This window comes from Notechis scutatus, chromosome 4 (genome assembly GCF_049901735.1).
Source record: "Notechis scutatus isolate UNSWTSFEM ecotype Mainland chromosome 4, rNotScu1.2, whole genome shotgun sequence".
In the NCBI taxonomy this organism is placed as follows: Eukaryota; Metazoa; Chordata; class Lepidosauria; order Squamata; family Elapidae; genus Notechis; species Notechis scutatus.
The window spans coordinates 38,671,933-38,689,213 of NC_142012.1; the positions used below are offsets into that span (position 1 = coordinate 38,671,933).

Sequence of the window (17,281 nt, forward strand, 5' to 3'; positions counted from 1 at the left end):
GGTATGTAAGGCAGCCTGACTTCAGGGAAAAAGCTCATGGAATGAACAGACAGAGAGAATTAGCAGGAGTTTGTCTATGATATAGGCACATTTGTTTTCTTGATACAAAACAATCTGGAATATATATAAGTGTGTAGCAATCCTTGAACAAACATAAAGGATAGGAGCAGCAAATGGCGATATTTCAGTTCATGAGAAAGGGCTCAGCAACAAATTGAACAGTAAAATCATCTATCCATACTCAAAAAGATACAGAAATATTGGAAAAGCCCTGTGAATAAACAGCTAGAAATTGATTACATGGTTGAAATAGGCTCTGTGTACTTTGGAGAAGGAAAAGACTGCGTGATTGAAGGTTTCTAAAAGATGCCGAAGACAGACAAGTCATGATAGTTTTTAGTTTTCTACGAGGAGAAATTGAATTAAAAACTGCTATCTGAAAGCAAGGATCAAGAACATAACAGAAGAATGTCTGAAATTTATTGTCCAATGAAAAATGTCCTTTCCTGTGTATAGGAACATGGGGGCTCAGATGGTAGCATTATCTGTTCCTACAATCAGAAGAAGAGGTCAGAATGAAAGTAATATTGGAAGTCAGTAACTAGCTAAGCAAAAGATGTAGATATTTGTAGATATTTGATTTCAAATACCATAGTCTCTGTCAACAAATACAACCAAGAAAACTAGATTCTCTGATAAAATCAGTTTTTAAGGGAAAACAAGTCATTTTGGGTACAGCAATCTTGACAAATACATTTATTTATATTTATATATCCCTTAATTTTATTAAAATGGAGGTTTTCCAATCCTCCTGTTAGCTACCTGTTGGTGGAGTGGAGAGTTGTCTCCCATTTTCTGGATGAAAAAAATATGCAAATGTTGTGCCCTTGTAATATTTTTCAAACTTCTATTACTTTTTCCAGACTCTGGAAAACTGAGAAATGTGTTAGATCAGATGTATCTAAATGATGGTCTGCTGGTGCAAAACATGTCAGTCCTATTAAGTAGAACAGACTAGGGAATCAATTCCACAAGAAGACGAAAATTGCTTTTATGGAGATTGGCTGTAATACCAGAATCTTGCAATCTTCCAGACAAAAAATGATAAACTGAAGATGGCTCCACCTTTAGACAATGGCAAAATGAAGAACTGGCTACTCATAATTCTACTCTGGAAAAGGAGAGGACAGGAGATTGCCCACAAGTGTTCCAGACAGTTGCAATTTGCAAAGAGACCACAGGACAGACTCTGATGGGTTTAGAGCTGTGGGAGAAGAGGGAATAACATCTGACTCAAACTATGGTTAGCACCTTCAAAAGGACATTGGGTTCACATACTTCTTTTCATAATCACTTTTGCAAATTGCTTTTTATCTGCTTTTCAATTATGAGAAACTTTGGATCAACAAGCCTGAAAATACTGGGTGAGCTTTCTTCCTTAGCAAAAGAAGTTTAAATATAAGTATTTTTTAAATAAATAACAAAAGGGTGGTCAGAACTTTGATTTTATAAAGTTGCAAATCAACTAAGGATCTAGATGGATTTCAAAATTCATTTTGGAATTAAAGAACCCTTCCCCCGAGGAAATCTTTTTATTTTGAGTACTTAAAAAAAAAACCACAGGAGGGGACTTTGAAGGTTGTACACTAGAGGAAACTGCAAGGAACTAGAAATTACAATTAAAAGAGAAGAATATTCAAACTACTTAAAAATACAGAAAGTAGCAAAATACTTTTTAACAATGGATATATTGAAATATATTTTTGAACAATGGACCTAGAAGATAATTTTAAGATTCTCTGCGTCTCTACAGAAGAAGAGATCACTTGTTGTATTTTAAGAAAAAGTGATAACTTACTAAAATTATTTATATTGTGATGAAGGGGAAAGTAATTTAATATTTTTCTTTACTATTTTTCTTTCTATTTTTTCTGAACTTTTTTTAAAATTTGTATTTTTATCATTGTGTCATTTTTAATAAAATTACTTTTAAAAAGAATCTTGCAAGTCTGATTTTGCTGTATTTCTCTTCCTTATACAGACAGTAGTGAATGAAGGAAATGTTTGAACTGCTTTCCAAAGATATGTCGTTGTTGAAATGTTTCAGTCCCTTATGCCTGTGTCATGCATATTTCCATCAAGATCATCTTCCTTGAAATATTACATGTTGTATCTCACAAGGCCTATTAAAATGTCCAAAAGTAGTTGAAAATCATTCTGCCAAAGCATGGCAAGTTTGATTAGAAGGATTTTAATTTGAGCTCTGTTATAAATTCAGGCAAAGACTTGTACCCTGTAGAAAGAGTAGGCTTTTGAAGCAACCTAAAGAAAAAGTTAGAAGGAATTTGAATACTGTATTATGCATACTGTATAAGAAAGAAACAAGATGAACTTGAGGTCAGATTTCATAGAATTGGGAAGACATTGTGGGATGATTCTCATTACTGGAAGGTAGCAATTGAAGATTACCGTATGCTCAAGAGTAACTATAAATGAATGAAAAGAGTTGCACTGTATACTAAGAGTATAAATTCTTGCTCAGAAATCCATATGAATAAACTTGGCAAGGCAATATATAGTATTTGGATTAAATAAGAACTAATAAAATGAGTATGTTCTTGGTGTCTAATATTATCTCCTTTACTAGGAGATGTGGATGATATATTCCAAAAGCAAACTGCACATATTGTAAAGTGGCATAAAGCAGTAGTGATAGATACTTTAATTATCCCATCATGTCTACATGACAGACTGCCAAACTTCATCCTTCTAGGAACTCCTGACTTGTCTTGCCAACAGCTTTCTCTTGCAAGATTAGAAAAATGATTAACAATAACAGATAACTGATTAAATCCCTAGTCGAATAACTAAGGGTAATAGAAATATCAGGGAATATATCAAGTTATGTAATGCTGGAGTTACAAATTTAAAGGGAGACTAAAAATAAACATAGTTAAACATATTACAGACTTCAGAAAATTGGATATAAAAAACTTGGCCTTTGTGTTATTTATTAAGTATGTACCCTGTTTCACTCAAGCAGCTACTAGGTAGACAATATAACACAATTAAAATCTCATAAAATATCTTCCTAAAATCCTAAGAAAACAAACAAAAATAGAAATGGTGCAATGCATTAAATCAAGAGAATACCCTCTGAAATAGTTAATTTTTGTAATTTCCTCAAAATCAACAGAGGGTCTGAATCTTCTTTTCAAAGGAATGGCCAACCCAGAATAGCATTTTTGCTTCACAGAAGGGAGAAGCATCTTTCCTGCAATATCTAACTGATCTAGGTCAATTCTGTGATGTACTCTACTCATTAATAATGTCAACTCCTGTTTTCAGTCTGGTAATGTATCAGTGTAGCAAAATAAATTGAATAAATGATATGAGAAGCTAATGGGAAAAGGAGCTTCAATTTGATGGAAGTTTGCAGATAAATAGATCTTAAAATCACAAATTACAACAATTCTAGTAAGGAACAAAAATGGACTCTCACAAGAGAATGCTTTATGCTTATTTAGAAAGCATAGTGGGAATTCCAGAACTGAAAACAAAAAGGAACACATTAGGAAAATAGAAAGAAGATCATGTCAAAAAGGTGTATGTCCATGCAGTCTTGAACTGAAAAACTAATGTCCAATAAGTGAAAGTTTAGATTTTGTCCAGGATAGCAAAGATTGTGATGAAAAGAAGTGTCTACAGTTAAGTTCACGATAAGCTGAATAACAGATACTCAGCTCCTGCTCAGTCTTTTCTAAATCTGTTCTATCAGCAAATGTTGAGGCAAGATTAAAATTTCAGACTGAGGGAAACATGGTCAAAATGAATCTAAATATTCAGGACTACTTCAATTATTTAGGTAGCAAACTGAAAATCCACACATAAAATTGATGAGGTTGGTACACAATATTGTGATTGGGAAACACTGGACTGGTCAGTCCCTTATACCTGATGTTTGAGAAATCTTCAAGAACTAGAGGATTTGATAAATGCCAGATAGCTAGAAGCAAGAAAATATTCTTCCCAGCTCCAAAAATGGGAAGGGAAAAGTTAAACAATTTACAAACTGATTACCTGATATTGATACTTATAAATATTCTAGTGTAAATAAAAAAGAGATTGATCTGCAAGTTCACTGAAAACATTGCAATTCTAATAGCACTGTACTATACTAATACAATTACTATACTAATACAATACCATACCAATGCCAATACTAATACTAATATTAATACTGAACTGAACTTAATCTAAACTAAACTAAACTTAGAGTACTACACTCAGATTGCTCACTGATAGTTCATTAAATTGGAGTGAGACAAGTTGGGTACCAAAATTGTGTATTTTCATTAACATTTTAATAAAGAGGTAGAAGGAGAGCTTGTCAAATGTGTAAATGATTTAAATCTGCAGAGGATAGGAGTCAAATTCAAAATTTTGTTGATATGAGAAGCAATTAAAAATAACAGTATGAAATTTAAGTTAAAAAAAGTACAAAACCCACTTGGGAAATAAAAATAAAATACACAAGTATAAGATAAGGATACTTACTTACAAACTGATTATAAGCCAGCAGTGTGATGTTGTCAAAAGAAGATATATATAACTTTAAATTGAATTAAAATTATGCATTAAAGGCATTATATTTATAGTACTCTTTTAAAAAAAAACCATGTTTCTGCTATAGTAGTTCCATCTATTCTACTTTGGTCAGACCCTGCCCCAAATTTTAAAGATTTTAAGAATGGTTCAGCAAAATTACCTGAGTTCCAAAAAATGGGTAATAAAGACAATTGGAACATTAGAATGTATGAAAAGAGCTTAAATAATTGGATATACCTTGAGAAAACTTACAGTCACTTAAAGACCTTTTACATTTATGAAACAGGAACATGGAACAGGTACTTTATGGTTTTAAAAGCACCACCTGGGTGTTGCAAATGGTCATGCTATATCCCCTCCACGGTCATAGGACTACACACTGGATGCTTGGCAACTGATCACCTTTACAACTGATCAAAGTGTTCTGTAGTTGCATAGCCACAATTTGCAATGTTATTTGCCAGTTTGTACCATGATTTTGGCTGGTTTCTGGCAAAAACACCCATTGAATGAATGGATTTCCACTTATGAGTACCGTGTTTGCTTAATAATTGCCACAAAAAATATTGTAAAATCACATCCTGTTACATGGGTGCCTCAACTATCAGCAAAAGGTTGTTACAAAGATAACCTGTTGTGTTTCTTCAGAATGCAAGATGTGGAAAATGGATCTTTGTATAATTAGTAATAGTTTTCTTCAAATGCTAATTAAAGCACAGAAGTACTTCATAACATGTTAATATAAAAGAAGCATCTTTCTACGAGAGAGCTGCAACCTTTGAAGAGTCAAATATTTGCTTTGAAGACTTGCCTGGGTTTTTTTGTGCATGCTTGTGACTCCACAGACAATACTTCTGGAGGGACGACCAGTGAACTCAAGCTTCTGTTGATGATCACACCCAGAGATAGGAAGGCAGCTGGGGATACCCTCTGAAGTGACCACATAAGCTTTTCAAAGGACACAGCTACTTTAACACTTTGAGTAGAGATGTTTTGTTCATGCTAACTTATTTATTTATTTATTTATTTATTTATTTATTTATTTGATTTGCCAATTGTTTACAAGATAATAAGTATAAATGTATACATAGTTGTGAATACATGAAATGGGTACATATAAGAAAAATAAAAGAATAAGAGAAACAATAGGACAGGGACGGTAGGCACGTTGGTGCGCTTTATGCACGCCCCTACAGACCTCTTAGGAAAGGGGTGAGGTCAATAGTAGACAGTCTAAGGTTAAAGTTTTTGGGGTTTGGGGAAGAAACTACAGAGTCGGGTAGAGTATTCCAGACATTGACCACTCTATTGCTGAAGTCGTATTTCCTGCAATCAAGTTTGGTGCGGTTTACTTTGAGTTTGTATCTATTGTGTGCTCTTGTGTTGTTATGGTTGAAGCTGAAGTATTCATTGACAGGTAGGACATTGCAATGTATGATTTTATATACCATGCTTAAGTCAGACCGAAGACGGCGTAATTCAAGGTTTTCAAGTTCTAGAATTTCAAGTCTGGTGGCATAAGGTATTCTACAACGAGTAGAGGAGTGGAGAACTCTTCTTGTGAAATATTGCTGGACTTTCTCAATTGTGCTAATATCAGATACGAGTGTGGGTTCCAGACTGATGAACTGTATTCGAGTATTGGTCTAGCAAATGTTTTGTATGCTCTGGTTAGTAGTGTGATATTACCAGAGAAAAAGCTACGTAGGATTAGGTTAACAACTCTTAATGCCTTTTTGGCTATGTAGTTGCAGTGGGCTCTAGCACTTAGATCATTAGAGGTGAGTATTCCAAGGTCCTTTACAGAGCTTGAGTCATCAACAAGATCTTGACTATTCAGCTTGTATTTTATTTTCTGATTTTTTTGCCAATATGTAAGACAGAGCATTTATTTGTTGAGATTTGAAGTTGCCATTTGTTTGACCACTCTGATACATAGTCAAGATCTTTTTGTAGGGTAGCAGTATTGTCTGTGGTATTGAACAGCTTTACATCATCAGCGAAGAGAACGCAATTGCTCTTAATATGATCACAGAGGTCGTTTATGTAGAGTATGAAGAGAGTTGGTCCTAGAACACTGCCTTGGGGAACACCACTATTGACAGGTACTGGATTTGATAGTACGCTCCCGATTTTGGCCATTTGTTGTCTGTTTGACAGGAATGCTTCTATCCAGTTATTCAGTTGTCCAGAGATACCATAGGATTTTATTTTTAGGAGTAGTTTGTCGTGTACCACTGAATCAAAGGCTTTACAGAAGTCTATGTAGATTGCGTCTACTGCTTTGCCCTGGTCGAGTTTTGTCGTCCATATGTTTTTGCAGTGTAAGAGTTGCAGATTACAGGATAGTTTTTTTCTGAAACCAAATTGTTTATTGGAGAGTAGGTTATTTGTCTCTAAGTGAAGGATGATGGATTGGTTAATAATTGATTCCATGACTTTACAGGTGACGCAGCATAAGGAGATTGGCCTGTAATTTTCAACTAGGCTTGGGTCTCCTTTTGAAGATGGGGATGACTGTGGCTTGTGACCATAGGTTAGGCAAGGAGCTGGTTCTGAAAGATTTTTCAAAGATTATGCTTAGAGGTTTGGCTATGGCAGTGGATAGTTTTCTTAAGAAGTAGGCACATATTCCATCCGGTCCAATAGATAGAGATGGTTTTAGGTTGCGAGTGCTTTTCAACATTGTCTTCTGTGAAATCGATATGTATTAGATCATTGTTGTTATCTGTGGTACGGCTAGGAAATACTGGGCATGATCCATTGCTGTTTACAAATACTGAGCCGAAGAATGTGTTAAAGATGTTGGCTTTAATGGTGTCGTTGTTGCAGTCTTTACCATCAGGTCCTATCAAGGGAGGGATGGACCTTGAGTCTTTTAGTTTGTTGTTTACAAAATTGTAAAAAGCACGGGTGGAATTGGTGCTTAGAAGGTTTTCCTCTTGTTTAATGTGATAATTGGTGCATTCGGTCTTTATCTGGTGGCATAAATTTTTGTATCGGTTTTTGAAATTGGCAACGTGACCAGATTTGTTTTTTCGCCAGAGTGATCTCTTTTTGGATTGAAGTTTCCTTATTGATATGGGTAATCTGCTTTTTTGTTTTGTTTTGGGAGTTGTTGTTGGTACATATAGTTTGATGACTCTTTGACTTCAAGTAAAAATATGTTGTAATGGTCTTCAACAGTATTGCATCCAGTGAATAGAGATTGCCAATCAAGGGATGAGAGATCGTTGTGTATAAGATCATAGTTGCCTTTTTTGAAGTTACAATTGGGAATTACATCATTGTGGTGATTTTTGTGTGGACGTATGTTGAGACAAAAGTCAATCATATTGTGGTCGCTACTGAAAAGGGTTCTTTAGTTTGTATTCCGTAAATTAAATTCAAACTATTGCAGAAGATGAGATCGAGGCAGTTGTTTAGTCTAGTGTTGTTGGTTACTAGTTGTTCCAGTCCCAGATTTGTAGTAGCATTGTAGAAGGTTGTGTGTATGATTTCAGTTGTACAATCATTTAGGGTCCAGTCAATATGAGGTAGATTGAAATCACCAAGAAAGATAAAAGGGTATGGGCAGGATGCAGCCCATGTTAGTAATGTATTTAGCTTGTTTACATGTTCGATGTCATAATCAGGTGCTCTGTAACATAGTAAGAATCGAATTGTGATATTTAAGGATAGTTCACAGATGATGGTCTCAGGAAGAGCAAGCTCCTGGGTAACTTGGATATTTTTTAGATGTAAGGATTTTTTATAGAAGATAGCAACACCACCTCCTCGACGATTTTCACGATCTGATCGGTAAACATGATAGTCTCTTACTGTGGTAATGGAGTCGAGGAGAGATGCATTGAGCCATGTTTCACAGACAAATATAATGTCAAAGTTAGCCATATTTAGGAGGATGAGAAATTCAGGTATTTTATTCACGAGGCTTCTTGCATTGAGTAGTTTGCATTTAAGGCCGGCAGTAGTTGGAATTGAGGTAGTTGGGGCGTGCGTGCCTAGTCTTGGGTGATGGTGGATCGGTTGAGGTAGGGTTGTGGTTGAGGGTAAAAGCTGAGTATTGGGTTGCGTGGCTTACTTTTGATACAGTCAGCATGGTAGTCAATGTACAGGTCCTTCTCTCCATTGTCTAGACGGTTTTTGAGTTCAATGCGGAGTACACGGGAGCGGGCACGTTGCTGTATGGTTAGGTCAGGGCGGCAACTTGGTTTTTGCATTTTCACCATCTTTACCTGTGATAGGGCTGCTTAATGCCACACAAATTATTTAGGTTATTAAAGAAATGTCTATATTATAATATTTTCAAGTTGTTTGTGTGTTTATTCAGTGAGATTGTAACTGTGTTTATAATAAAGCTGAATACACCTTCTGAGTCAGATATTATCTGGAATTAGTTACAGTATATTGAGGTTTCTCCTGCCAATGCTGATTCAGATTTTATACAGGTTATAATTCTGTCTTGAGAATCAGTTTGGTGTAGTGGTTAGGAACCAGGAAATTGTGAGTTTTAGTCCTGACTTAGGCACACAAAGCTGGTGACAGTCACTTTCTTTCAGCCCAAGGAAAGGGGAAATGGTGAACCACTTCTGAAAAACTTTCCAAGAAAACTACAGTGACTTGCACAGACAGTCTTTGAGAATTGGAACACAATTGAATGAAAAAAAATAAAAAATAAAAACATGCCTTAATACTGAAATCTATAAGACTGAATCAGAGTAATTTTGGACTTTCAGTTAATTCTTTCCTGAATGCAAATATTTATGATATTCCTTGAAACCAGTAATTACTGTATGTAATCTTATGTAGGCATCCTTTAGCCTACATGGAAATAGTTCTATACAGATACTATATTGGGTTGCTTTGTTTAAGGGAAATGAAATTTTTCTTGGTCTACATTTCATAGGCAAAATCTTTGGAGGACACCTACAGAGTCTGTCTTGTAACTCAATATGTTAGAGATGGAATAAGAGTGTAAAATTCTTGTATCCATTAAATGACCTGTGAAAAATGGCACAGGCAGTGAAAACATTTGGCCCCGTTCTTTGTACTTTTTTATTAAAGCTGTTGGTGGTATTTTTGTTTCTCTTTTAGGAAACTCTAGGAAGAGGCTGATGTGCTCAGTATGCAATAAGAGGTGCTCTTCAGCAGCAAATCTTCAAGAGCATCGAAAGGTCAGTTGAGTGAAGGTTGACCCCCAGTAGGTTTCAACTTTTCTAGGGTAGAGGCCAGAGAGATCAATCCCTTGAGAGCGGCTAAAACACAAATTATCCAGGTTTTTTTCCAGCTGACGAACACAGTAGTCTGAAACCTAAGTATTTATTTTCATTACCATGTTAAATCAAAGTTAAAGCAAAACACTATTTTGTATTTCTTTCCTGTTCTAGAGATAGCAATTTAGCCTTAGGTAAACATTACATTTTACTATATAGTCAGAATGCTTAAAATTATGAATATATGGTAAATCCATAGGAACAATTTAATAGCCATTTAAATCAAAGAATTCTTCTTTTAACAAATGTCTCTCTTGCATTATTTGTTTTACTAAAATTTATTGGCACTAAAATGTTTATATTTAATTGTCCATGAACATTATTTGAAAGAAGAAACCAAATTATAGATCTTAAAGAAAAGAAGTACCTGTTTCAGCCCTGTCAATGAGAGAAATATAAAGCAAAAGAAAAGGTAAAGGTTTCCCCCATTCACTTGTGTCCAACTCTAGGGGGCAATGCTCATCTCCATTTCCTAGTTGAGGGAACCAGCATTGTCTGAAGGTATTTCCGTGGTCATGTGGCCAGCATGACTAGATGATGAGGTGTTCAGTACTCTATTACTTCCCCACTGAAATGGTACCTATTTATCTACTTGCATTTTCATGCTTTCAAACTTCTAGGTGGGCAGACGCTGGATAGGTAACCCATTGCACACCACTTGGGTTTTGAACCTGGGCTGTGAGATATCTAGCTGACAAACTCAGCATCTTTAACTGCTAAGTCATTGTGTCCCTGATCAATTAAATATTAATTGTCTATGAACATTATTTGAAAGAAGATGACAAATTATAAATCTTAAGGAAAAGAAGTATCTTGTCAATGATAGAGAACATGCAGGATAAAATATCTGTTATTGTGGCTGACATTTCATTAGATGTTATCCACACCAAACTACAGCTCTTAAGAGTTGGAAGTGTGTTTATTTTCAGAACGAAGTATAACGTTTAGTTTTCTAAGTAGAGTAGTACTTCCAAATTCTGCAGTTGATGTGTTTCCAATTATGTTTTGATTGATGCAGCTGCACGTACATTTTGGAAGTTGCCTTATATATGGAATAAATTGGAGTTATTGCTTATATTAAAATTTTGTCTGATAACATAATTATATTAATAGAATTAATATATTAATTATATTAATATTGGACCAACTACCTGAAGCTCACTTTCTCATTTTGATTATGAGTTTTTTGTGCTATTCTTTTATGTGCTATTTTTAAAAAATAAAAGTTAGTTGTTACAGGTGGTCATATCGTACTTATGATATCCTAGCAACTATATGCAGTTAATATCAAGCAAATTTTCAATGTTTACTCCGGCACTCAGTTCTGAAGGTTTTTTTTAAAATGTATTAGATATTTTGCTTTCTGTGATATTTTGCTTTCCGTGATATTTAAAGTGAGTGATGGACAACAAGTTTGTCATCTGACAAATAAGTTAAAGATAGTAAAATATATGATTATTGGGATTGTTTTATTATAAAATTGAATTATAAATGGAAATTTGTATGTTCTATTGTTTGTGTGTGTTACAAGTACTTATTGTTTAGTGACCACAATTTGAACTGAAACTTGGTCATTAAACAAAGCAGTTGTTAGGTGAAACGATGGCTGTGCTTATGATATTGCTTCAGTTTTCTTTGCTCTGCAGAAGTTGTAAATGTTTGGATTTATTGCATATGAGACAGTCACTAAATAAGGATTACCTGTATATATACACACATATCTGCAATATTTGAATATTTCAATTTTATCACTCACTCTTCGGGAATATGTTGATATATTCATTTATTCTGTATAATCTTCTCTAGGATAAGAATATATTTTGTAATCTTATCAATCTAATATTAGTGAAATATATATTTTTATGTAGGTTAGGGAAAAACACTCTAAAACTTATCTAGAAGGATCAGTCCTTTAAATACTGTTCCTATTATATCAAATTACTTTGATAATTGATATTTAATTTTGTATAAATGTTTTTCCTTTGGACTATCAGAAAAATCATAGTAATATTAATAAAGCAAATAATACTTTGCTCTTTCTTGATAGTAGTAATGATCAGAAAAGTTGGCTTAACCCTGCTTCCCTCTCCCCCTCACTTTTCCTATTTAAATTCTGAGTATATGTTGCAGAAATTCTTTATTAGCCTTCCACTGTGTTATGAATTTCACTGTGCTGCTTTCTGACGAACGAATAATAAAAGGGCAGTGCATTATAGTGTAAAATTAGACCATTCAGTCTATACTTTCTCTTCTGACTGACAGTCCTTTCTTCATGATTTCACACACTTGTGTCAGTCTTGCTACTTATGAACTTTTAAACAGGATATGTCATAGATTGTAGGCATGATCTGAGCTGTGTAAACCCATGTTCTGCCTCAGAATTACAAGTTCTTCCTAGAGCATGATGCAAAATGATAATAATTCCTTGGAGTACAGATTTATGATGACTGATGCATTAGCGCTAGCAGGATAAGATTGATATACTTATATAAATAAATATGTTGATTTCCAGTGCAGATAGAAGTTTACTGTAGACTAGTTTATCCATTTTGAGCGTGTCCATAGGCATGAATGTCATCTTTTATAAAAGGCTTTGTACTTCATGAAATCTAAGCAACTGTATTTCGAGTCAAGGTTTTGGCTTACGTTCTAAACAGTAAGAAGCAAAGTATTTTTTTCCCACAGATTTGAAGTACAAAGCCAATTCCTTCATAAACTTCAAGTCTAGCCAAGTATTTATAATTGTCTTTAAAGATCAGATCACAGTAGTTGGATTAGATAATCTTTTTAGAGGCTTATAGTATTAAGGAAAACCTATCAGCGAGTTTATGGACTATATATATCAGAATTCACCAGGAAGGAATCTGACTAAGAAATAACATTTTTATGGTTCATTTACTCTTTTCTTTCCCTTTCAAATATTATTTTCTATTGTTTTATTTCCAGATCAGGAAATGTTTTTGGTTAAGTCTCACACATGCGGCTGTATCAAGCTCGTGTGTTTGCTGAGTATATATATATATATATATATATATATATATATATATATATATAGCCTCAACAGTTGGCAACAGCACTTGACTAAAGCTGAGCATGGTTATACTGGGTAGTCCTTAGATGTGGTGGAGAAAAAAATTCCAAATGGTAGCAGGGGGATATATACATTCATGTGGAGAGCAGGACTCAAGCTTCAAGCTTCTTCTTGACTTTATACAGATAAGAAATCCCTTTGTGTTTATCAAATTAGTTGGATAGGACAAAACCAGATTTGACAAATATAAGCTTATGGCATGTTGAAAACAAGTGATCTTATTGAAAAATAAGGTGACCAACTATTTTAACAATGAGAAGGAGGACACAGATAAATTGAAGAAAAGAACAAAAGCCACTTGTGCATGGCGCACTCTTGCACGTGGTGCACTCTTGCACGTGGCACACTCGCACGTGGCGCATTCTTGCATGTGGCGCACTATTGCGCACAGTGCACTCTTGCACATGGTACACTCTTGTGCACGGCGCACTCTTGTGCATGACACACTCTTGCGCACGGCACACTCTCTCAAAACAATTCTCCTATGTGGAGTGCCTGTGTTTTATAATCGTGTCTCGCCGCGCTGTACAAAGCCTTGACGAATCGTCATGTCAAATACAAATATGTCACATCACACACAACGGATCGGCTCGACATTGATCAAATACAGAGATTTACAGATTAGTCTTCAAATATCAAAAAGGAGGGCATGTAGGAGGAGACTTTTTGAGAGAGGACAGAACTTACAAAAGGAGGACTGTTCTCCCTAAAGGAGGATGGTTGGTCACCTTATGAAAAAGCATATGAGAAGAGGCATCTGATCCTCTTTTGAGTCTGGTTATTTCAGCCAGCTTACTTGGTTCTAGAATAATTTTCAGGACTAAAATTGGGAAGATCAGGTGTAGCAAAAAAAGAAAATCCACTTAGTTAAGCTTCCTCTAAAAGTAAAACTACTATTGGTACAATACAGTATAAGTAAATTGAGTGTACATAGGAACTATAGGCCTATCTGTTTTGCTCCTTCTAAATAATCATGTATAATGCAGGATACCAGGATCACATTCAGCTTTTTGACAGGAGCTTGAGTGGTGATTTGGAAAGATGTTTAAACAAGGCAGAGAAACTCAACAGTTTTCATTAGGTGTTAAAATGAATGCCCCCAGTTTCAGTTCATTGATGAGAGATGAAAAGAATTGCTAAAGCCCTGCAACATTTGTACCAGTTGATCAGGTGCTCCTATTAATTTATTGTAAATTGCATTTATTTGTTGCTTACATTGAGATTTGTTTTTATAATTTTGAAAAGCAGGTTATTTATAATATAAGTGATGAAGATCTAACTATATATGTGCAATATACTAAATTAATATTAAATATTTATATTGCAGGTTCATGAAATAGTTGAATGTCAAGAATGTGACAAGAAATTTATTTCAGCTAATCAGTTAAAACGCCATATGATAACTCACTCAGGTAAAGACAGACTTTCTTCCCTGTCAAATAAGACTGCTCAGATTATTTTAAATTGTTTTTATATTAGAGTTTTCAAAAATTGTATGGTGTTAAATGCTAATAAACAAATACATCATAGTACCATTACAGCCTTTCTTGGCAAAACAGATTTCAGATATAATACACTACAACATATAACTACAACTTTCAGAATTCCTTTGGTCATACTATTTAATAATTAATTTAACAATAATTGAAATGTCATCAAATTCATCTGTAATGTGAAGATTGGAATAGTAGAACTATCAGATAATGAATACATAGCCTAGATAACATTTTGAGTTCAATTCTTTTGATATGAATGCCTTGTACATACAGTACATTTTCATACTTTTGGAAAGAATATGCTTTGAGCAGGGAAGCTGCCTAAAATGATTTAGCTACAGGGACAGGTTTTAATGGCTTTATGAGTGTAAGGCTACATATATAATTCTAATGCTTTACCATTAATTGGTTGTGCATAATCTCCTAGAAAAGAATTCTAGCCCACCTACAGCTTGGACACTTTTGCCAACTTGATCACTTTTCTTAAAATTTTACTAAACTGTTTTAATCATTTGATTGTTACCTTACTAATATTATTGCATGCAAGTGATGCAGACATGAATCTTTAATGATAGCTATTTTTGTGGACTAACACAGGACACAGAAGGCAAAATGCTTCTGTTATCCTTAAATCATATTTTCCATAGGCAGTAGAAATTCAATTACATTCTGCTTCCTTTACCCCCAATTCGTTTAAAACAATTTCCAGTGTTGCAAAATAGTTTTATTGTTATCTGCTGTCCTCATCTCACAGCACGTTCCAGGTGCACCGGTTTAAACAAAGAAGCAAAATGAATTTCAGAGACTTTTAGATGTTTATTGAGCTTACAGATTAGAATGATATAGCAGCAAGAGTTCAGCTAACAACTGAAAGCTGAAAACTTAAACATATCGACTGAATTTTAATAGAAATGAATATGCTATGTGTATTACTAATTAAGTTTTAAAATGTTTAAATTGTCATGCCCTCTTTCTCGTTGTTAGTTTGGCAACAAGCTTTGCCTCTTTGAAGTCATTCTCTTTTGATTTAAGCTAATTAACCAGAGTTTAGTTTTTGCTGTGATTGTTGCAAAGAACGTGCCAATTTCTCAAGATGTGCCATGGCTTATATTTTAGGAAGCGACTTAACGTAAAGGGCATAAGATGTCTTTCTAATTGGTTTAATCTTAATTGGGTTGACTTCATTGCAGAAATCTCTGAGGAGATGAATGTTTCTGCCTTTCATCTTCTAGCCCAATATAAACAAGAACTTAAATGTCCCCCCCACTCATTTTCTACAGAAAAACGCCCCTACACCTGCGAGGTTTGCAATAAGTCCTTCAAACGACTTGATCAAGTGACTGCACACAAAATAATACACAGTGAAGATAAACCCTATAAATGCAAGCTTTGTGGAAAGGAATTTGCCCACAGAAATGTTTACAAGAATCATAAGAAGGTAAAAACAATCCCCCAAAACATTCTGCTGTTGTTGTTTACAGCTCTGCTTAGATTTGCAGCTGTTGCTCATTACCACTGGATGGATCAATATGCTTTAGCATGCTTAGAAACATGAGCTTTTAATCTTGCAAAATATTAATATTAAGCACATTAACTTACAGAACTAGCAGGTTCCTGGTTATTGTTTGGTGTTTCTTTAATTGACCCAAGCTAGTTCAGTTGGGTTTTCTTCCTCTAGGAAATTTTATTCTCTCATTAAAAAAAATAAACTGGAAAACTCTAGTAAAACTGTAGTCATTTTATATCATTATGACTACTGGGAGAAACATTACAATTTGTACTCTGTTCTAGTTAAAAGAAGGAACTCTGCCCTAAAAATACAGAGGAACTTCACTTTTTAGTCTACATAGAGACCCCCGGCTGTGTGATTTAAGTGACAATCTGTCTACCCTAATTTAGATAATGCCTATCATTACTTTTGACCCCGGGGCACAGTTTCAGTGGCATGGCTGCACCCTTGACTGATGCTGCTTCTGCAGAATGGTCAGATGGTTGAGAAAGAGAGAGAGAGAGAAATTTCCTGCTTAGCATTTGGGGTCCTTTGCTCTTTTCCTTCCCCCTCCCCATGCCGGCAACACTTTGATGAAACAGATATACCAAAACGTTGATATATTTTTCACAGTTTGGCTCATGTTATATGTCATCTGGGAATTTGGCACTGAATCTTTGCATCATCTTTTGTGTTTTCAGCCATAAATCATATGAAAGTAATAATAATCAAAATAGTGCTTGCATGGTGAAACATTTGTAAATGTTCTTTCTAAGACAAGATACACAAGTTGGATGAAAGACAACTAATCACAATCTAATTTGAATATATAAAACTTTTTAAATGAACTTAAAAGTGATTTGTTTGTAGGAAAAGCAATTGAAATATATTCTAAACAGTCATTTTTATTTTTATTTTCAAGAAATTCAACTCTTACATCTTAAATTGAGGACACAGATACAAATGTCAGTTCAAATGAGATAGAACAGGAAGATAATTGAATGTAAACATTGCTGTTGAAAAAGTTTACAGATAATCTTGAGAGATTTGCAATAGTTGGTAGAAATGTATTTTCAGGTTTGAATTGTCAGCTGTGATAAATCCCCTCTGTTGAGATTCTGATCACCTAAGATTGATGTTTGTAACATTATTATATCAAATAGTCTATAGATGGACAGCTTTCCATTTATATCTCAGATACAAAGAGGAGGCATGTAAGTAAAAAGTAGGAAATGGGAGAAAATCGCATGCATCTTCATTACAGATTGAATCTGCAGGCCAAAGGTGACAGGACTGATCTTCTTTGAATTGATTCAATAAT

At 34.5% G+C, this 17,281-nt stretch overlaps 1 protein-coding gene across 3 annotated transcripts in view; it reads left to right on the top strand.

Moving 5' to 3' along the window:
- The window catches only part of PRDM5 (PR/SET domain 5), a 72,809-nt gene that overhangs the window by 18,553 nt on the left and 36,975 nt on the right, over positions 1–17,281 (top strand). For 2 of the 3 annotated variants that reach the window (XM_087963182.1, XM_026667064.2), the window contains exons 8-10: positions 9,706–9,785; positions 14,303–14,387; positions 15,752–15,909. In XM_087963182.1, the coding sequence (XP_087819308.1) occupies positions 9,706–9,785; positions 14,303–14,387; positions 15,752–15,909 (323 nt within the window). The remainder of the gene's footprint in view (positions 1–9,705; positions 9,786–14,302; positions 14,388–15,751; positions 15,910–17,281) is intronic. The other variant, XM_087963181.1, reaches the window with a different exon arrangement.